General features: G+C 41.6%; 1 protein-coding gene across 1 annotated transcript in view; it reads right to left on the bottom strand.

Moving 5' to 3' along the window:
* Window positions 1-20,646, bottom strand: part of LOC308090984 (kinetochore protein Nuf2-like) — a gene marked incomplete at both ends in the record, with an annotated part of 42,843 nt that extends 22,197 nt beyond the window's left edge. Inside the window, 2 exons of the mRNA XM_080436257.1 lie at window positions 20,275-20,373; window positions 20,545-20,646. Of these exons, the coding sequence (XP_080292383.1) occupies window positions 20,275-20,373; window positions 20,545-20,646 (201 nt within the window). The remainder of the gene's footprint in view (window positions 1-20,274; window positions 20,374-20,544) is intronic.
* Between the last annotated feature and the right edge of the window lie 2,820 nt (window positions 20,647-23,466).

Below are 23,466 nucleotides of genomic sequence, written 5' to 3'. Positions count from 1 at the left end.
AGCATAGCGAAAATAGCCGATCTATAAGTTCACAACGTGTCGCCAGGTATCGCACGGCGAAAATAGCCAATCTACAAGTTCACAACGCGACGCCATCGCAACGCGTTGTCAGCTTGTAGATCAGTTATTTTGGCCAAGTGACACGGTCGTACGACGGAGCATATAGCCTACTGGAATTCATTCCACTGCGCAAGCATTGATAGCTCAGCTTTGTTGATGAGACGGTGCCTCAAAGCGCTGCTAGGGACTATTGAATGTCTCAGTCAAATAAAGTCTTCTCTTTACAGGGAAACGGATAATAGCGAAACATTTTTATTATGAATTGCCCCACAATATGAATACATTTGGATGTGTTTTGTTGGTAACTGTTGTATAATCGCAATATTACACTCGAGGGTGTGCTTTACCTACATTATGGGCACTTCAGTGATGCCCGCGGAACTCGGCTTCGCCTCGTTCCTGACCGCATCACTGGCGTGCCAATAATGACGGTAAAGCACACCCTCTCGTGTAATATTGCTTAAGTCAACAGTACAAATAAACAATTATTAAGAGACAACCGTTCACTATGTCCTACTGCCATTGTTTGACACACACACACACACACACACACACACACACACACACACACACACACACACACACACACACACACACACACACACATCCAGTGTGTGATTAAATTGGTGTATTATAACTTATCAAAAAAAGGAATAAAAAAAATCCAAAAGGGTAGCACATCCAAAAAATGTAATTAAATGGAGGACAAATGACTCACATTTCCACTTTTTTTTATTGGCACACCAATAAAATGAACGTTTACGCGTTTTGGCTTTGAGCCTTCCTCAGAGCATTCATATCACATAGATTCAACTCACTTTATACAAAAGGTATAAAGTCACCAACAGCTGAAATATCAAGTAAATCACCAAGGTCCAATCACTAGTATGCAAGGACACAGGCAATTACAGGTCATTTGAGACATATATCATAAAGTAACAAAGTAACACATCCAATACACAGTGAAGGGGCATCAAAGATAGACTTAACCCAAAAAGCATTTTAAGCTCTAATCGTCATGAAGTCCATTGGGTGTCATAGTGTTGAGTGTGTATATCCACTGCATTTCTCTCTGGGACAGTTTCTTTAGAATATCACCTCCTCTGATAGGCATCACAATTTTCTCAATCCCACAGAATTTTTATGAAGAGGGGGAACCATGATTTGCTTCAGCGTAATGTTTTGCAATTGCATAATCCATATTTCCTGTACGGATTGCAGTTTTGTGCTCTGATATTCTTTGTTTGAGGGGTCGTGTAGTTTGTCCTACGTATGCTAGACCACAGGGACATAACAGCATGTAAATCACGTGTGTCGATTTGCAGTTGATACATTCACGGATAGGAATCTTCCTTCCTGTGTGGGGATGATTGAATGATTTCTTGTCTGTTGTGTTGTTGCAACAGGCACAGTTACCACATCTATACATTCCAGTTGTTGTCAGCCATGTGGTCTTCTTTTGAACCATATTTTTGTACATGACTGTACCTTTGATTGTGGGTGCTCTCCTAAATGCAACAAGGGGTGGGGATTTGCAGAGGTCTTTGACATATGGCTCTGTTTGGAGCTCATGCCAGTGTCTGTTGAGTATCTTTTTGATTTGTGAAGCACAGTGGTTATATTCAGTACAGAAACAAGCCCGACTTGAATTTTTAGTTTTTGGTGCATTAGATAAGAGATCAGAGCGGGAGGTGTTATTGGTACATTGTATGGCTTTTTATAAAATCCTTCAAATGTCCGGGGTTTTGAGAGTTTGGGTGATATCCCCCCCACTTCTTTGACGAAGAAAAAAAAAAAAAAACTCAGACGAGCCGGAGGTTTCTACGGGACGGGTGGAAAACGGAACGCTCGTCCTAAAACACACTGCCCCATTTTTTTTCCAGGCCGAGGCCGCCGGATTAGACCCGGGGCGAGGGTCTTTTAGGACGACGGTTCTTCCAATTCAACCCGATTCAGAGACCCGACAATGTTTTCCTTTTTGCTTGATATTGTTTGATGGCAAAATAAATCATGAAAGAAGACCCTTCACAGCTAATAGAGAATTTTAAATTTTAAGAATCGGTTCAGAATTGAATGAGTACGGCTATAGTTAAATAGGATGAAGTGTCCTCTTTTCGCGAATTTAGAATTTGGTCACCCTATATTCAGTCCACATATAAATACAATACATTATTTTAAACATCATCTTTGTCACAGTCATTTAGTCCGTGCACTGCATTGAGGCATGCACTGAGAGAAATGAACTATCTACTGTGCACAACTACTAAGTGTGCACAATATATTACAATGTATATAATTGTATTAAGCTTTATACAAAACAATAAAGCCAGTGGCTTGTTGCGGTCTTTTCAGTTACTTTATCAGCTGAAGCTCTATAATTCAGCCTCTTCCACTCGACTCCACTCCTCCAAGAAGCAAATGAACAATTGGAACCCGACTACTTCCGGTTCGAAGTCGGAGTGACCGAGTGGGAGTGAGCGAGTCGCCGAGATTTTCGGTATTGGAATTTGGCTATTCACCTGTTTCCTAGGCTGTGTGTTTTCCACTTCCTGTCGATTTGATCCAATGAAATCCAATGAAACTGGTCAGATGACCAATGATATCCAATGAAATCGACAGGAAGTGGAAAACACACAGCCTAGGAAACAGGTGAATAGACTCCAGCTCAGCCCGCAGCCTTTGACCTTCAGCCTTGGTGACCATGCAGATGCACTTAGGGGCCGGACCACAATACCAGACCACGCCCACACCCTGAGGGTTTGTCTCAGTCACTCAATGTACTTAAAGTACCAAAAGTAAAAGTACTCATTATGCAGAATGTCCCATTTCAAGTTCTCAAATGTATATATGTCTTCATAAAGCAGATCTACAAGCTCACAATATAGCATATCTACAAGCTCACAATATAGCAGATCTACGAGCTCACAATGCGTCGCACAAAATTGTATGTCAGTACAGTACTTAAGTAAATGTACTTAGTTACTTTCCACCACTGTTTAAATGTCAGGTCGTTGACAGGCAGCTCACTTTATGTTAATGAATTCATTAAAAGGCATAGATCTAGAGATACCGCACACACACACACACACACACACACACACACACACACACACACACACACACACACACACACACACACACACACACACACACACACACACACACACACACACACACACACACACACTAACAAACACAACAACTAACTAACACAACAATTAGACTAGTCATACAATCTCTTGTTCTGTCAAATCTGGGCTACTGTCCTGTTATCTGGTCTAGTGCATCAAAGCAAGAACTTGGTAAACTTCAGCTTGCTCAGAACAGAGCGGCAAGACTAGCACTTCACTGCTCTGTTAGGAGTAGTGTGGATGCTATGCATGCCAGGCTGTCATGGAGGAGGGTGGATGAAAGACTGGCATGCAGCCTTATTCTGTTTTTAAAGAATGTGTATTCCTCACAGAAACCATTTAGTTTGTTTTTACAGCTATTACCTGCAAATGAAAGACAAGGTTATAATACTAGACAGGCATCAAGTGGTCACTTTACTTTACCTCTGCCCAGAATCAATGCACTTAAGATAACAGTAATGTACAGAGCCATGGCATACTGGACGGTGCTCCCCCCATATTTGACTCTAACAAGAAATACATTTGGTTTCAAAAAGAAACTTAAGGAAGCAATAATCAAAAAGGATTGATTAGATTAGGTTATTATTTTTGGTATTTTCAGACAGACAAACCTGTTTTGTTTTGTTTTTTAATTTAAATTGTTATTGTTAATATAAATGCTGTTCTCTAAGTTTGTGTTTTTGTTCACTAACATTGATTATGTTGTACTGCATTTTATGATTTGTATTGTGAAATGCCTGGACCCCAGGAAGAATAGTCTCCACTAAGGTGCAGACTAATGGTGGCTCAGGGGACTAACTAGTGGCTCAGGGGTAGAGTGGCCGGGTAGAGTGAACTGGAAACCGTAAGGTTCCTAGTTCGATCCCGGGCTGGGGGGCTCCCCCAGAGTTAGTGTAGATTTGTCCTTAAGCAAGACACTGAACCCCTCATTGCTCCTGATGAGCAGGTTGGTGCCTTGCATGGTTTCCTCCGTCATCGGTATGAATGTGTGTGTGAATGTGTGAATGTAATAGACAATCTACAGTATGTAAAGCGCTTTGGATAAAAGCGCTATATAAATGCACCATTTACCATTTTGAGACGCAGTGTTGATATGACTAGATATCAATCCACTGGTCTAAACATCCTCTGACATCACATGCAGTAGATATAGCATAACTGCTTTGGGACTTAAAGGTAGGGTAGGTGATATTATTTGGTATTTTATTTTTTTTGTTAAAAGGGTTAAAGTACTATATTGTGATAGTAATCATTGCTACAGAGCGTTTGTTCGGTCACATGGGTCTCTCCAGCTCTTTAGTAAACAGAATATAGTACATTTTCAGGTAGGTGACAACATTTAAGCCACCTCAGCCCGCAGCACTTGACCTACTCTTGACCTACTCTTGACCTGGTCTTGACCCCGTCTTGACCCTGTCTTGACAGCCATACATTCTTATGCAAAGGTTAAAATGTCATTTAGATAGCATGTTATTTAGACAGATGCCAGGTTCATTTGTTGACCTGCTATCCTATAGTTTCTATAGTTTCAATGTATATAATGATATTATGTTGATATTATATTGTTTAGACAGATGCTATAGTTTACAATCCTAGTTTACTGAGACACTACACTGTCTCTCTGTATTATATGAACCTATAGTTTACTAAGACACTGTCTCTCTGTATTCTATGATCCTATAGTTTACTGAGACATTAAACTGTCTCTCTGTATTCTATGATCCTATAGTTTACTGAGACACTACACTGTCTCTGTATTCTATGATCCTATAGTTTACTGAGACACTACACTGTCTCTGTATTCTATGATCCTATAGTTTACTGAGACACTACACTGTCTCTGTATTCTATGATCCTATAGTTTACTGAGACACTACACTGTCTCTCTGTATTCTATGATCCTATAGTTTACTGAGACACTACACTGTCTCTGTATTCTATGATCCTATAGTTTACTGAGACACTACACTGTCTCTGTATTCTATGATCCTATAGTTTACTGAGACACTACACTGTCTCTCTGTATTCTATGATCCTATAGTTTACTGAGACACTACACTGTCTCTCTGTATTCTATGATCCTATAGTTTACTGAGACACTACACTGTCTCTGTATTCTATGTATGTGTTTACCTTGTTTACTGTAAGTCACTCTGGATAAAGAGCGTTATAAATGACTACATTATAAAATAAACTATTCTCCGCAGGCCGTCAGCTGACCATCTTCAACACCCAGGCCACGGTCAGCATCGGGGGGGCAGTGACCGCGGCCGACCCTTCCAGGGCCAGCTGTCCGATCTGTACTACAACGGCCTGAAGGTTCTCAACGCGGCCGAGTGACTAACCCTAATCCCCACCCACCGTACAGGTACACACACACACACACACACACACACACACACACACACACACACACACACACACACACACACACACACACACACACACACACACACACACACACACACACACACACACACACACGCTGTTTTAAATGAATTCCTATCATTTCAGCCTCAGAAAACACAGAGAACCTGTTTTTAAATGTCAGGCAGCTCACCTTATATTATTAACCCTTTACTACCGGGAAAGCATTTTAACCACACAAGCAGGGACCCCTTAGCTGAGAGAGAGATGAAGCAGGGATTTGGCGGCCCCCCTGTAGTAACTCTGAGGACCCCCTAGGGGTCCCGGACCCCCTGTTGACGCCATCGTCCTCACTTCCCACATCAACAGTGGCAAAGCTAACGCCGACCCACTCATTGGTGGCAGTGTAGGGTTCTTACCCTTGCTTAGAGGATAGAGAGGTGTTCTGGTAAGAAGCCCCCCCCCCCCTACCCCCCCCCCCCCCTGTATGTCAAAGTGTCAATGAGCAAGACACTTAACCCATAAGACCCCCCCCCTCTGTGTTCATGCTGCATCTGAGCAGGTATCAGCTGGGTAAAGCTGAAACTGAAGCCACTGATCTAGTCTACCCTGCCAAACGATGATGTCACTTTTTCGACTTAGTTTAGTCTTTACTCTTTACGCTCACACCTTAACCCTTTATGACCTGAGGGCCATTCCACAAATACCTTCTAAATCACTAGTCCTCACCCTTTCAACAATATTCAAAAATAGCAGATATACAAGCTCACAGTGTGTCACTTAATTTCGCACTGTGAGCTTGTACATCTGCTGTTTTTGAGTATCCAACAATCAAATCTAAAATGACAGATGCTTTCCTGGTTTTAATGGGTTAAAAGTAGTTGACAGTAAAAAGAAGAGTCACATCTGCAGTTTAATAATAAGAGCAGAAAAGGCATCAAACTCCTGATAAAAAGCTAAATAATGAAACCATAAAATCCTCTTTAACTTAAAGGGTCTACACCATGAAAATCAATTTTTTCTAGTTTTTTTGTATTTTTTGGGGTCCCCAGTGTCTCTTGTACCCAAAAAAATGTTTTTTTTTTTAATTCAGTCATTCCTTCTCATTTCATGGATTTCCAGAATGGGCGTGTCTGAACAGGCGATCTCAGAATGGCAATGATTCTGACGTCACAAACATCAATGATGGCAAACCCAATGTTAAATGAAAAGTGCCCGAATCGCTCCGAAACTTTTTCTACCCCCCCTAAGTGGGGGTCTACGAACAAATACTTGGTGGAATTGTTCAAAAAAGTGTTTTTTTTTTCCGATTTTGTATTTTTCTTAAATGCTTCTTTTTATGCAGAATTTTTCCTTTTTTTTTTTTTTTTTTAATAATTTTTTGTATTAACAGACAGAATTGCTCAGTAGCCCCCCCCCCCTGCCCAAGAGGACGTTTTGGTATTGCAGCTGAAAGTGCTGTATAAGCCAGAGACAATTGACTTGGGATAAGTATATCTGAGTGATGATTTAGGCTCAAACCTTTTGAAAAAGGTTTGAGGGACATACACCATATGATATTAAATATCAAATATATTTTTTAAATTCATGGTGTAGATCCTTTAAAATCATATTATTAGCTGTAGCCGACACTACAACTAATACTTATAAGTAAAGTGAGCACACAGTGTGTGTGTGTGTGTGTGTGTGTGTGTGTGTGTGTGTGTGTGTGTGTGTGTGTGTGTGTGTGTGTGTGTGTGTGTGTGTGTGTGAGTGTGTGTGTGTGTGTGTGTGTTGTCTTTGGCATAATGATATGCACACATTAATGTATCAGCCCTCCCTATTTATCCAAACTGCACAGCCGCTTAGAACCCTGGGAGTGTAGGACCCTGGGAGTTGCCAGAGGCTCCGCAGGCTGCCGTCCACACTAACATTTTGGTATTTTTTTTGACCTGTTAAACAGGTTATATCTGCATCATGTGATACCTGACTGCTTTGACCACACCTCACTGTTGTTTTAAACCAATCACAATCTCAGTGAGTATATGTTGTATTGTATTGACAGCTACTGTGTCCCTTTTGAGAGACCATCCTAGACCATCCTACAGCATCCTGGACCTACAACCCTCTTCAGACTGACTGCACCCACAAACCCAACCGGTAATTAACCCTTGATACCCGGTAATAGATCTATTACTACGTGTGTGTGTGTGTGTGTGTGTGTGTGTGTGTGTGTGTGTGTGGGTGTGTGTGTGTGTGTGTGTGTGTGTGTGTGTGTGTGTGTGTGTGTGTGTGTGTGTGTGTGTGTGTGTGTGTGTGTGTGTGTGTGTGTGTGTGTGTGTGTGTGTGTGACAAGCAGTGATAGTAGCTTAAAGGAGTAGTTCACCCAAAATTCATGGAGATTTTTAGTTTTTGTCGCATTCCTGAGCCAATAATTTCATGACCGGTGGAAAGATGCTAATGTCTCCGGTAGGAGACTCAAAGGAGACACTTTGAGTCTCCTATTGGAATACACTCTGCCATTAAATTATTGGCTTAGGAATGCGACACAAACAAAAAAATCTCCATGAATTCAATGCTTCATGGGGTGTGTAATTGATAGAAAATACGATTTTTTTGGGGGTGAACTACTCCTTTAATATGGTTTTAATCATATACTCTTGAATGAAATTCCATTTAGTTTTTGTCCAATTTTAGCCGGTTCAAGTGTAAACAAACTGGCTTACATGATAAAATACCTTTAGCTTGTGTGTTTACGATCATGTTTGAATGAAAGTCAGAATGACTTGTCTTTGTTCTACTGGGTTAAAGATCTGCTTTATTTACGCTAAACTTGAAATACAAGCTAAATAAATGTACTGATTAGAGTAGTTACTTTTCTTACTTGATAAATTAAAAGATTGATTGAGACGCTGAAAGAGTGTAAAGTTTCACTGTCCTCAGATTGATACAAATAAGTAGGTTACTATAAATAATGATGCACGTTTCGTTTTAGAATCATTTAAAACAATGTGTTACACTTTAACTAAACCTTTTACACTTAAAGGACAAGACCACTCTGGTAGAGGTTAGGGTTGTGTAGTTACCTTGCCATGATGGAACTCCAAAGGTGGACAAGAAATCTAAAATAATTACTCCATTGATTAGAAATTGATCATTCTAAATATGCTCCTCATTGACTTACATTGTACGGTGAAACAGCTCTCAAACTCACTCTTTTAGCATATAAACAAACACAAGCAAAGCTGAATCAGACAATATAGAACATCACCAAACCCAGTATCGACTTACTGTTGATTTTACTATTTGAAGATCCGGATCCGGATCCATGGATTCAGTCGGGGTTTTCTTCCTAAAAAAATGGCAAAATCAACAGGAAGTTAACATTTGTATTAAAAAAACAAACAGTAGTGGGTTTGGTGATGTTCTATATTGTCTGAATCATCTTTGTTTGTTTACGTGCTAAAAGAGTGGACTATGAGATCTGTTTCACCGTACAATGTAAATCAATGAGGAGCATATTTTTAATTATCAATTTCTAATCACTGGAGCAATTATTTTTGATTTCTTGTCCACCTTGGAGTTACATTACGGCAGGGTATCTACACGACCCAAACCTCTACTAAAGTGGTCTTGCCCTTTAATCCACTAAATAACTGTAGAAATAGTTAACTAAGGATATAATTATTATGATATTTATTTAACCCATTATATATATATATATATATATATATATATATATATATATATATATATATATATATATATATATATATATATATATATATATATATATATATATATATATATATATATATATATTTGCTTCTGGGGGTCCCTGGAACAAAAAAAATGAGATGGGGGTCCACTACCCAAATATATATTGGGGGTCCTTGACAGTTTGAGAACCACTGATGTAGCAACATTAGTCTTTCTGTTCAGGCTAAATAGGACAACAACTAGATACAAATTTGCTGTCAAAATTAACACTGCTTGTCTCTCTCACACACACACACACACACACACACACACACACACACACACACACACACACACACACACACACACACACACACACACACACACACACACACACACACACACACACACACACACACACACACACACACACACACACTCTAATTAGTAATGCAAGAATGTGTTCATTACTTAAATGTTACAGCTGGGGTTAGGAGGGGAGGGGAGGGGACGGGACGAGAGGGGACGAGAGGAGAGGAGAGGAGAGGAGAGGAGAGGAGAGGAGAGGAGAGGAGAGGAGAGGAAAAGAAAGGGGTACAACACCCCAGGCTTATTTTGTAGTTTGCTTTCCAGTTCAGGTTAATAACTACAGCAGATAAAAAACATGGAGGCCATATGTTGGTCAATCTCTAGCATCCTCAACTGACTATGTGTTTCCTTCTATGGACAGGTTGTGTGTCAAGCACTGTGAGAGCCATGAAGACAGTTCCATTCCTACTCTGAGGCACTTCAGACGTCTTCTTAGAGCACAGCAACACAACACAGGTAAGTCTTTGGAACTGGATTTATAATTATATTTAACTTGGGTCGTGTATCGCTGAAAACTGTGAGTGAATTTGGGGAGTTGAGTGATTTTTGACTACTTATTTGGGGCTGAATGGTTAGAGAGCCCACTTGGGGAGCAGGAGTATCCAGTTGTCCCAGGTTTGACTCCAGGCCTGGACAGCAAATATGACTGATTGAAGTGTCCTTGAGCAAGTGTGATGCATGTCTGTTTTATTTAGTGATATTGCATGTTAGCTGACTGTGGTTGAGGGAGGCTAATGATCATTTGACACATACACACACACACACACACACACACACACACACACACACACACACACACACACACACACACACACACACACACACACACACACACACACACACACACACACACCTTGTTCACATGTGTGTGAACAGCTTTAATGTACTCTGTTCCTCCCACAAGTCCTATTTTACCACCGGGTCGTAGTTTGATTTGATTTATTTGAAAAGACATATATACAAACAAGTGCTACCTTATCTTTCCTAGTCTAAAGACCCTCTATAGGGGAACCTTTTCTAATAGACATGATTTAGTTTTCTGCTTAAAAGTCCTCAGATTGGTTGTCAGTTTGACACTGTTTTCGAGGTCATTCCACTGTGTGGCTCCTATGTAAGTAAATGATTCTCTGCCAACTTTACTTTTAAAAGCCGGATGGCTCACATTTAGCTACACTGGCTCATAGTAACACGCCCCCTTCTGTGACTCTCACGGAACTGCTTCGCCCTTAGTGGTGGGAAATAATGCTCGGTGCAGGCATAATTTACAATTCTGTCCCTATCGGTACATAACTTGAAGGGAGAGTCGGTTCTGCCGGACTTCGCAACGTTCACCTAACGTCTCGCTCGGCGGTGCCTCTCGTTGCTCAAGTCCGCCAGAAACGGCACGCCTCCGACGTTGTAACAGTTTTTTGGCCAACTACTTCCTACCTTAATATTAGGGGCTGTTAGTCTGTTCTCACCAAACGGGCAGAGTGGTCCGCTTTGCTGGGGGCGACACAAACTTAACCTTAACCTTAACCTAACCTTAACCTTAAACCTAATGGTTAAGGGGGCGTCGCCAAGTTACTGATTTGATTTAATAATTTATTAGGCAAACAATTTAAACAGCACAATTACATTTATAATACTTTGTCTAAAAGGTCCGTCCAAAAAAGTCCTTGCGGTCTTGTTCCCATTGGGGACCTTGGTATTCAGTTCACATAAATTAGCAACCAAAAAGTTCAAATATTAAAACAAAAATACAGAGAAATTAACACTATATGTACAAACAAAACAAAAATGAGTTTTTAAGGCTGTTTTAAATGAGCCCAATACTACGACCTGGTGGCAGAAGCTGGTGCGCGTTCCTCCCACCCCCCTCTCCTCTCATCCCTTTCTACTCCTCTCCCCCTCCCTGTGTGTGTGTGTGTGTGTGTGTGTGTGTGTGTGTGTGTGTGTGTGTGTGTGTGTGTGTGTGTGTGACTGTGTGTGTGTGTGTGTGTGTGTGTGTGTGTGTGTGTGTGTGTGTGTGTGTGTGTGTGTGTGTGTGTGTGTGTGTGTGTGTGTGTGTGTGTGTGTGAGAACAGCATACCTCTACTCTAGAGCCCTGCAGGCTACAGATACACTACAATTATTTGAACACTTTAGTTACTAGTTACTTTGTAGATTTTGATTATTATTACAAAACATACACTAACCACTTCAGCCCTATATACATTTCGGCCATTTGAGAATGTGATCTACAGGATCACACTGTGAGCCTATAGATCGGCTATTTTCTAAAGATTGTCTGTAGCTGCCCCATGTTCAACAAATGTCCACGCCTCATACAGATGTCTTTTCTGGTATTTATTCCATCAAAACACTCCAAACTCCTCCAAACAGACACCATACAAGACACCGTGAAAACTATAAAAGAAATAAACATACATTTGTTCAGTTGAGTCCATAATCATTATGAAACAGAGTCCTCTGATTAGTGAGGCCACACAGGTGCATCCAATTAGTGACATTTTACAATGAAGTCTTCCAAACAAAGTTTAAGTTTGTAAATTACAACGCACACAACAATACATCACAGATCAATTAAAGGCACATAATACAATAAGCATTTACCGTGTGCGCCTCTTGAACCTTGTGCAGAACTTTGGCAATATTATTATTATCTCTCTCTCTGTCTTAAACGCATTAAGACCTGGAACGCGTCTGTGTCACTTTTTCATTTGAGCTAAAAAGCATTATTTTACACTTTGGCTATTCAAAAATAGCAGATATACAAGCTCATAGCGTGGCACCGAGTGCCGCGCTATAAGCTTGTAGATCTGCTATTTTTGAAAATCTGTGCAAATCTTTGTATGTTTATATTCTTTTATAGCAAACATTAACTCAAATCTGTGCTTCTGGGGGTCCCTGGAACAACATATTTTGAGATGGGGGTCGGCGGCCTAATTTTTGGGGTCCTTGATATGAAAAGGTTTGAGCACCACTGATATAGAAACATATGTTTTTCAGAAAACTGTTGGGATTTAGAAGACATTTGTAGAATGGGCTTCAGGTCTTAAAGGGTTAGTTCAGATTTTTTTGTATTTTCTGTAGGAAATACTTACCATTAATGTAGTGGTTGCAAAGGTATTAATTGATTGCCCGAGTCCCGTGGTCAGAGTTATGGTCCGTTTCTGATAAATATGAAGTAGTTCACATGGTACTAATGTTTGTGTCCAGAATCACTGCGCCGCGGCAGCCTACTCACGCACAAAATATATGACAAAAAAAATAGTACCATGTTACAGAGGGGTCGAAATTGAACGAAACCTGCTCTATATGGTAGAAATAGGTCAACAATACAAATGACGCTAGTTTTTTTAATTAATTTATTTTTAATGAGTGGACCCCACCAAATCTACTAATCTACCGGAACTACTTCATATTTATCAGAAACGGACCATAACTTAATCAATTAATACCTTTGCAACCACTACATTAATGGTAAGTATTTCCTACAGCAAATACTCAAAAAATCTGAACTAACCCTTTAAGGGGTTAAACGTGACCTCTCAGGATCAACTCAGCTTGCTTCTGACTTGATTGACAGCTTCACTCTGACCATGTGACTCTCTGCCCAATTTACCGTAAACCCTCTAAGCAACGGGCACAGCATTTTGACCTTAAATCTTGTACTATATTTAAACCTTTTTAATATATTTATTGTAACTTTTAGTACTATTTATTCATAATGAAATGAATCTTTTAACCCAGAGTGTACATGAACTTTACATAAACAAAACATATTTATAATTATAACTGAAACCACTGTCTCTCCTTCTGGCATAGCCGTAGGAAGCCATTCCCAGTTGGGGGGGACATATTTATACCGGCCCACAAAGTCGCGTGCGCAGCGCGCGTGCGCACCCCCATCCCAATAAACATGCATGAACGCACCTTAGCTACCTAATAGTTTAATAAAACTACAACTCAAGTACTTTTTAGTGATGTTTGTGTTCTTGGCTTCTTGTGGGTTTGCTTTTATCAGAGCGCAGCTGAGAGTGCAGCTGCTGCGCACCAGTGAAACAGCATGCTCAAATCTAATTCATTAATAATAATTATAAATAAATAAAAAGGTGTCAGGCTTCAGGCTGGGCTCGAGCTGTAAAATTGCGGCACTTATGGGGCCAGGGGCCGAGCTAGGTTATAACGGGTTTGTATAGGAAAGGGGCGTGTCAGATGACATGAATATCAAATATCTAAATACTGATTCAAGACACTTGATGTCTGAGATGAAACACAAAAGCCTGAGTAGACGTTAAAATGACCCCAAACATCACCCTAGCTATACAAGCAGATCTACAAGCTCACAACGCGTCGCACTGCAAGGCGTTGTGAGCTTGTAGATCTGCTATTTTTTGCTAATGTTCCCCATCACACAAATATATGGCGGACCCCTTGTAGTAACTCTGAAGACCCACTAGGGGTCCCGGACCCCCTGTTGAACACCCCTTGCTTATAGGGAGGGCCGCCACTGGGCGGAGCACAATGGTCATTGTTGGTGGAGTGAAGAGAAGCTTAAAGGGCTATTTCACTTTCTAACATGTTTGGGGTCATTGGAGGCTAAAGGTTTACCTTATTAATATAATGGGGTCTGTGAGCCCGAGCCCGGCCCTGGGTGATCAAATACAGAAAGTGTGTGTGTGTGTGTGTGTGTGTGTGTGTGTGTGTGTGTGTGTGTGTGTGTGCGCGTGTATGATTATGCAGCTATCGGTGCCAACCTTTTTGTACACATTTCCACTAAAAGGAAGACTTGCTAAATAGTTTTACATTGCATGATAACTATCATATTTAAGTATAATATTTAATATTTCTGTGCATTAAGTACTCTGCTCACTATTCAGCCTGACTAGTCCTTGAAGCAGGGGTCTTCAACAGGGGGTCAGGGACCCCTAGGGGGTCCTCAGAGTTACTACAGGGGGTCCGCCAAAATCTTTGAGTGATAGAATTTCTTTTTTTACCTTAACCACTTGAACCCTAGCATCTCTTTTTTGAGGAGAACTTTAGCCAAAAATAGTAGATCTACAAGCTCACAACGCCTCACGCTGCGAGGCGTTGTGAGCTTGTAGATCGGCTATTTTTGGCAAAAGAGGTATAGGTGTAGAGGGGAAAAAAGAGCAGACCAAGTAAATAAAAAAGGTTTAATCTGCAGCACAAATTTATACAAAATAGAGGGGGTCCCTGCTTCATCTCTCTCTCATCTAGGGGGTCCTTGGAAAACCTGAAAACGTTGAAGACCCCTGCCTTAAGCACAATTTTGAGGTACTTTACTTTACTGGAGTATGATTAATTGTGTATTTACTTTTACTTCTACTCCACTACATCTCAAAGGCAAATTTTGTACTTTTACTCCACTACAATTATTTGAACACTTTAGTTACTAGTTACTTTGCAGATATTAATTATTACATTATAAAACATGCATTAACCACTTTAGCCCTATTTTATACTTAGGTTATTTGAAAAATAGCCGATCTACAAGCTCACATAGATTATTTTCAAACATTTTAGTACTTCTTCTTTTGGTACTTTAAGTACATTTTGATACCAATACTTGACTCAAGACAATTTTGAATTCCTGACTTGTACTTGTAACTTCTACATTGCAGTATTGATACTTTTCCTTAAGTAAAACATTTGAGGACTTTTTCCACCACTGACCGCTTGCTATCTTTGACTGTGGTGTGTCGTGGTGTATGCGTGCTGCAGCAGCAGCATGGGGGGGGGGGGGGGGGGGTCAGTTAAGGAATTCTACATCTATAGGTCTCAAAGTGTGGTCCAGGGACCCTCAGGGTTCCATGCGGATGTGCCCTTACAGGTCTGTAACTCAGAGTGTTCAAATGGAACCAAATGGACCCGTACGGGTCCATTTGGTTCCATTTGAACACTCTCAGAGTTATGGAGCAGCTTGAAATGAAATAGAACCACTGATACAGACAGTATATGATACTTGTATAATGCCTGATATATACATCTATAAAATCACTCCATATTCACTCTAGCCATACGTGTTTGGATGTGTTTGGATCAGGCTTGTCAAACTCGCGGCCCGCGGGCATTTTGCGGCCAGCGGAAAGGTCCATTGCGGCCCGCGAAGTGATTTGAAAAAACACCTTTTCATACTAGCTCTAATGGAAAAGAAACGAGAGAGAAAAAAAAGACCAAAAAACGGCGTTATCCCCCCAACCCCCCTTGCCTCTGACTGCGAAGGTCTAATAGTGGCCAAACTTGTTTTGTGAGAACAATGGCCAAGTCATGTCTAAACAATCAAGACAAGAGGAGATCAAGAAATAAATCTAATCATCCACGCTGGCACAAACATGTCAGTCTAAAAGTGTATTGATCCCTACTAACCAGCGCTGCCCAGGGAAACAAGGACGAGGAATTTTATTGGCTCACTATTGGATACATCGTAACATCGCTTCTTTAAGGGGACCGTAAGGGTCCATTTGGTTCCATTTGTACGGGTGGTTGCGTCGTTGTGTTTACATGTGCGGTGGAGTGAAATAACGGCCGTTACCCGTTACGAGTGAAACGCTCAAAAGTTTCACTCGTCCTCTGTCTCCGTTGACAATTTTAATGATCCAAATGATAATAATCTGTTTAGGAAACTCTTAAAAACGCGAATGAATGACTAGTGTCGCCTAGTGTGACATATTCAATGTGCGCTGTCTTCTCAGTCTATCGTTGCCGAAAATGGCTGATCTACAAGCTCACAACGTGGTGCGAACACACGCGGTGTGAGCTTGGAGATCGGCCATGTTTGGTGCGTGACACTGTTGTACGATGAAGTATAAATTGCGCTTTTAAAGTGACAGTACACACATTAACCAGTTAACAGTTTCTTCAATATTATTTTCCAAAAGTAAAAAGGTCACTTAAAATGTAGTGCAAGTGATACATTTTGGCTAAAACAAAGACAAAAGAATAGAAAAAATAAATATGCATTTTTTGTTTATAAAGAGCTGAAGAGACATGGAGATTTTATAGTAATTATTACATTATGAAAGTTACTACTGCTCAGAACCTGGTCCCTGATGTTGACAGGTCAGTTAAAGCAAAGAGATGTCAGGTACATCATTTTTTTGTAAAAAAAAAAAGAAAAAGAAAATGATGTTTTGACCTGAGCTTTTACTGTTAGGGTTATTTCTTTTCTATTCTAAAACCGAAAAAAAAAGCATTGAGTGTCATTATTTTGATTCATTGACATTTTCTGAATTTTCGTTATTGTTCAATAAAAACGACTGAACTGAGTTCATTGTCTGAGTTGCATTGCTGATAGTAGGCCTCAAAAAAAATAATGTTGTGTACTGTAGCTATTTACTGAAAATATTTATCATTTTTTTATAATCCATCCATCGATTCTTCAAACGCTTATCCGGAGCCGGGTCGCGGGGGCAACAGATCCCGAGGCGTTCCCAGGCCAGTGTGGAGATGTAATCCCCCCATCTGGTCCTTGGTCTGCCCCGGGGTCTCCTTCCAGTGGGACGTGCAATTAATTAATTCAAAATTAATTTGTATATAATCTTCATAACATTTTTTAAAGTGATATGCTGTAGTTATAGCAGTGACTGAGACAACAGACTGAAAAACAATGATGTATAACTGAATGTCCATGAGTGTGCATGCGTGTCTCCGTGTCTGCGTGCCCAGTCTGCCCACCTCAAGTCACCATTTGACCAATTTAGCCCGGACACCAAAATGAGTTTGACACCCCTGGTTTGGATGTTTGTTTACAGTCCTTTCTATTTGTTTTTATCATCTTTCTTTTAGGAAGAAACGATGAACAGTAAAACTGCAGAGATGGCCTCACATTCAGGTTAACCAGTCAATGATTGATATGATAATTTTGTCCTGAATATTTACCATTTTAAATTAATTTGAGATAATGTATGAATATTCATCTTGTATTTCCATGCCTCAGTAAAAAACCCTCAGAGATGAGAATTATATCAATCAACTTTATTTAGCAGACACATGGTCCAATAAGAACAAGACACATAAAAACATATAAAAGTACAAAAATATTAGACAGTACAGTCGTAAACCATCAGCTATAAATAAGGCAATCGTACCAGTGTTCCCAGAAAGGAGACTGATAACGAGTATCACTGTGGCAGGGATTGACCAATAATCCAATAATAGAGTTCTGAGACTCATTCAACCGACACATAAATTTATACATTAGATTTCTCCGAAGAGCTTGAAAAGTGCTAATACCCAGGTTGCAGAACAGCTCACTAGCACTGCTCCACCTAGGTTTTCTCATCAGTAGCCGCAAGCAGTCATTATAGGCAACCTGTAGTTTATACAAGCTAGCCTGCTTAAACTTAACCCATAGAGGGGCAGTATATAAGGGAGTACAGTAAGCTCTAAAGAGGTTAGCCTTTACCTCAACAGAACAGAAATTAAATTTCCTCCCCAGCATATTAGCTTGAGCATAAAGTGTTCGACGCTGCCTATACAGATCATCATCATCCGTCAACTGGTCTGTTATGACATGTCCCAAATACTTAGCTTTGCTACACACAGGTAGCACTTGCCCAGCAAGGTAGAAGGATGGAAAGGAAAGGTTTTTGTCTTCCCTTGTCCTGCATGCCATGACCACACTTTTTTTTGCATTGTATTTGACATCAAACGTTACACCATACTCTGTACAAATGTTTAGCAGCTGTTGAAACCCAGCACTGCTGGGAGAAAGTATAACCAGATCATCCGCATACAACAGGTGGTTAATTAGGGTGTCCCCGATCTTGCAACCTGTATTACAGTGATTTAACTGGACAGAGAGATCGTTCATATATAAATTGAACAGGGCTGGAGAGAGTAAACTCCCTTGCCGGACCCCATTACTGACAGAAAAGGGAGCCGATACCCCACTACCCCATCTGACCTGCATGCTCTGGTTAGCATACCAGTATGCCAAGATGCGTGTAATGCTATCAGGCACTCCCCTTTCTTTTAGCTTTAAAAACAGTTTCTGATGGTTGACCCGGTCAAAAGCACGTGACGCATCAACCAGACCAACTAAGACAGAGGAATTCTGGCTTCTGTATTTTTTAATGACTTCTTTCAGTGCATATATACATAGATCAGTACCATGCTTTGCCTTAAACCCATACTGATTGTCTGTAGTATTAAAAAAAGAAGAAAGTCGATATAATAGGACTCTTTCCAGGACCTTGGACATTACACTAGCGAGAGCTATAGGTCTGTAATTGTCCAAGCTCCCCACCTTGCCCGCTTTGTCTTTAATCACGGGCACCAGGGTGACAGACAACATGGAATTTGGCAGTACCCCATGAGTCATAAGTCCAGTAAGGCAGATAGCCAGAAGGACCGCAACCTTAGGACTGGCATGTTTAAGGTGCTCAGCAGTGATATTGTCAGAGCCACTAGCTTTATTATCTTTTAACTGTTCTATAGCTTTGCGAACCTCATTAGCTGAGAAACCAATGGCAGAACTACTATTAATGTTGTCCAATTCATATGGGTCACTTTTGACACAATTAAATGCCTGGGAGTAGTGTTCCCTCCAGAGCTCTGCTATATTATTCTCCCCAGAGACACCCTCCATGTTGCAAGGTAAGATAGCATTATTTCTGCTTAGAGCTCTCACCTCCTTCCAGAACCCATTTACATTATGGCCAAGTAGCTTGTCAGCCATAGAATCTGCTCTCATTTTAGCCTCGTGCCTACCGATATGGTGCACAGCTGATTTAAAAAGAGTATTAGTATTCTTTTTATGGTCCAGGACTGGTCCCTGTCTGGGGCGACCAGCCAGGACCCACGCCTTATGGGCCTGCTTAGCTTCTGCGTGATGGGCTGCCACATGCTTGTTCCACCCCGGCTTTACTTTTTTGATACTATTCTTTTGCAGAAAAAGAGGTCTGCTGGCCTCATACATAGCCCCCACTATACAGTCATAGAGAGCACAGAGGTCCTTGCTATGATTTTTTATTTTACAGTTTACATCGGCACATAAAATTGCATCATAAGGCAACAATACATCACTGAACAGATCATTAGTTCTCCCAAAATAAGTCAGTACATCATTTTTTGAGAGTTTGGACCAATCTAGTTTTGTTTTAACGGCACTATTACCCTCTTTGGTCATTTCAGGAAGTCTGTCCACATCAAGCACTACCACTACAGGGACATGGTCTGACATGGATACCTCATAGACAATCTCCATAGATTCTACAATAGCATGAGCATCAGCAGTACTGATACAGTGGTCGAGCCAAGAAGTTGTGTGCCATGCTTCACTTATATAGGTGTAACTTTCTGCAGGCAACAACACCTGACTGGATATTATGAGGTTATTATCCTCACAGAAATTAATCATATGATTAGCAAACATTGAGTGCTTATCAGAGAGGTCGGCATTCATGTCACCCATGACATAGACACAGGTAGTTTGATTGTCTAAAATAAAATAATTAATAAAAGCTAATCTGTTCAGGTATTCATCCTCATTCTGTTGACTTTCATATGGTGTATAAACATTAAGTATAGTGACCACTTTGTTGTTTACTCTACACTCCACAGCTATACACCAATCTGTGTCAAGTCTAATGACCTTAATCATAGAGTCAAGCTTTTTGTGCCATAGAATGGCCACCCCTCCAGGGATCCTTCCCCTCACTATACCCAAGGTGAGGTCAGTTGTTGACTCCCCCACACCATGAAATTCGTCATTAAAACAGTTCAACTGTCCCAAGTCCTGTTTAGGTAGGAACGTTTCCTGCAGGCACAAGATGTCACAGCATAGCAACAGTTTATCCACTTGTGCGCGTCTGGCAACGTCTCCTGCACTGTTACCAAGGCGCAGCCCCCGACAGTTAAAAAAACCAACACGCATAGCAGACTAGGCGCATTGATCGGCCGTAAGCCCATTCTGCATATTATTACTTGCTTGCACGTTGATCTTCACTGCAGCCCCGACAGTCCCAGCCTTGCGCGGTTCATAATACCGTCGAATGAGCGCTCCTTCTGGCCATAGCTCAGGGGCGTACATCTCCCCAACCTCTTTACATTCCGCAGTCACTTTAAAAGATCCAAATCTGCTATGAGCAATGACAATCTTGTGACATGTATCCTCACGATTGAGCTTGTCTTTAAGATACACAGAAAGTGTGTCAGCATCCAACTCAGGACAGAACTTGGTAGCAAACACACTCACGAGTTTGGTCTGCACCGTTTTGATGCTACTCACAGCACTGGTGCCGACGATGGGAGCAACACCTGGCCTCCTGGCCCGTCCATTGTTGTTGCCAGCGTTTCGCGACCCCCTTAGAGCAGAGGCAAGCCCCGACCACTGCTGGGGCCCGGCCCTTTTTCACAACCAGGCTGAAGGATGGGATTTCAGGATCGATAGACCTTTTCACGGTCCCCGAGGCCGTCGCCACCTCTCCGCCCGGACTGTGTGATGATGCCGCTCTCGCCGCAGCCTGGTTCGCCGCACTCATCCCCGGCGTGGTCGCTGTTGTCCTCGAACCATTCGTCTCTGGCTCCGTCGCACTCGTCCCAAGCGTTATGCCACAGCTGGATACCTCGCTCCGCAACTGCCGCGTAGCAGGCTCCAGCCACGGGTCAACAAGACCCGCAACTCGCTCAGCAGGACGGTGCTCTAATGCTGCCACCCGGTCATTCATATGCTCGCATACCTCTGTCTGGATCTGGGTGACACGTTTCAGAGAACACACTTCCGCATATAGCTGCTCCATTCTCCGTAGCAGACAAGTTGTGTCAATGCTGGTAAACGACACCGGCGGTAAATCCTCCAAGTAATGTGATACAAATCTAGGTATATTCTCCCCAGATTCGTTCAACACTTTGAGACACAGTTTGATGTTATTCACGTCTTTATGCAGCCCTTTGTGGGCTATGTTCCTCTGCGTGGTAGCAGGGCACATCTCGAACAACACTTTCTTAGACGCCTCAATCCCCTCGGTGTCGAACGTATTCGTAGCCAACAGTACGATTTCATCTTGGCTCAAAGTTTTGATCCTTGCAGAGAGAAAGTGTAGTAACTCATCCTCCACAATGATTTTGTCGTCAGTTGTTTTGTAGACTTCAGGTTTAAGCCGTGAACGTTTGAAAGTCGGAGCTGGCGTGTTTTGCGACCCTCTCCCTCCGCCATCTTAGTATACTTTTGGGAAATAAAGATTCAGGGAAGAGTTCATTAGGAAACACCATCCTGGGTTCAGAGCAGTTTAGTTTAGAGAGAACAGGGCCCTATTCCTCGAAAGGTGAGTTAAATAAGCCTGGATTTAAGTCAAATCCAGGCTTGACAAAGTCGGGTCCGTATAGCCTGGTTTATTCGGTTCCTGGAACGCCAAGCCAGGCTGAAAAGGAGCGACTTCGTCGAGCTAGGCCTTGTCAAGCCAGGCTGTGTTGAGCCAGGATAATGAAGCCAGAATTCACGTATTTCTATAAAAGACCATGAAAGTCGAGAATCCTTGAACTTGACCAATCACGGAGTCCAAAACCAGAGCAGCGTTCTTCTCTGTGGCTGAATAGCAGCACTGCAGCAGCTCATGAAATCATACAAGGAAGTCAAATGTATTTAAGCAAGAAAGGAAACGCGACCGCAATAAATAGATCCAGGGAGAAAGCGTGGCAAAGTATTGCAAGCACTGATATCAGACAGTTATACACACTACTATACAGAATGTCATACAATCAGCTTTCAGGTTACTGGAATGAGAGAGAAAAAAAAAATATATATATATATACAAAAGAGGAAAATGAAGGAGGGGGGGGGGGTTAGGTTAAGACTCGGACAGGGGCCATTTTCAAATTGCAGCCTCCTGAAGGTGTATCTTTAGGGCAGTTTTGAAAGTGAGTAGGGTTTTACACTCCTTTACTCCTTTTGGTAGGGCATTCCACATTTTTTATGAATAGCATTCATAAAAGTTCATTCCCTTAGTTGAGCCAAATCTGGGTTGAACATGATTTGTGGAGCTGCCTCTGGTGTTATGATCATGGACTTTATGGAAGTATTTTGACAAATACAGGGGGATCCCAATGTTGTGGTGTATCTTGAAGACCAGGCCCATAGCAAGTTGCTGTACTCTGTCCTCAACCCTAAGCCATCCAATCCTAGCAAAAAGAGCAGGGGTTAGATGGGTTTTGTGATTGAGGCCAAGAAGTAGCCTTACAAGTTTGTTTTGGGATGTTTGGAGCCTTGTTTTTAAGGCCTTGGAGGTGTTGTGATACCATGAAGTGCATGCATAATCATAATGACCTTGAATGAGGGCCCCTGCAAGAATCTTCAGAGTATTCTTACTGACTAGACGATCAATCCTTCACAAATAGCGTGTTGTTTGGTTGACATTTTTGATCACTTTTTCTGCGTTTTTGTTGCCAGAGAGGTTTGCCTCCAAGATGGAGCCCAGGTAGGTAATTTCATCCTTTCTTTTGATGACATCATCACCCACTTTGATTGTGAAACTCTCTGCCTTACTAAGGTTAGGACTAGACCCAAAGAGGATGGATTCAGTCTTACCCAGGTATAATGAAAGTTTGTTGTCAGAGAGCCAGATGCAGATCTTGTCGAGTTCGGAGCTGAGAGTTTCCTCAACCTGCAGCCTGTCCCTGTCTGAGACTAGCAGGGCCGAGTCATCTGCGAACAGGAACAGTTTGCAGTCGCAGGCTGATGACATATCATTCACATATATCAGGAACAGTAAAGGTCCTATTATACTTCCTTGTGGGACACCACAAGTCACAGGGAGGGGGGGGACTGGGTGCCGTTTACTTCCACCACCTGCTCCCTCCCTTTTAGGTAGGATCTCATCCAGTTCACTGACGTATCATCAAATTCTATTGCTTT

Source organism: Gymnoscopelus braueri (genome assembly GCF_963280865.1).
Source record: "Gymnoscopelus braueri genome assembly, chromosome: 8".
Taxonomy (NCBI): Eukaryota; Metazoa; Chordata; class Actinopteri; order Myctophiformes; family Myctophidae; genus Gymnoscopelus; species Gymnoscopelus braueri.
The sequence above is the reverse complement of the archived record's forward strand: the minus strand, read 5'-3'. Positions and strand labels throughout refer to the sequence as shown.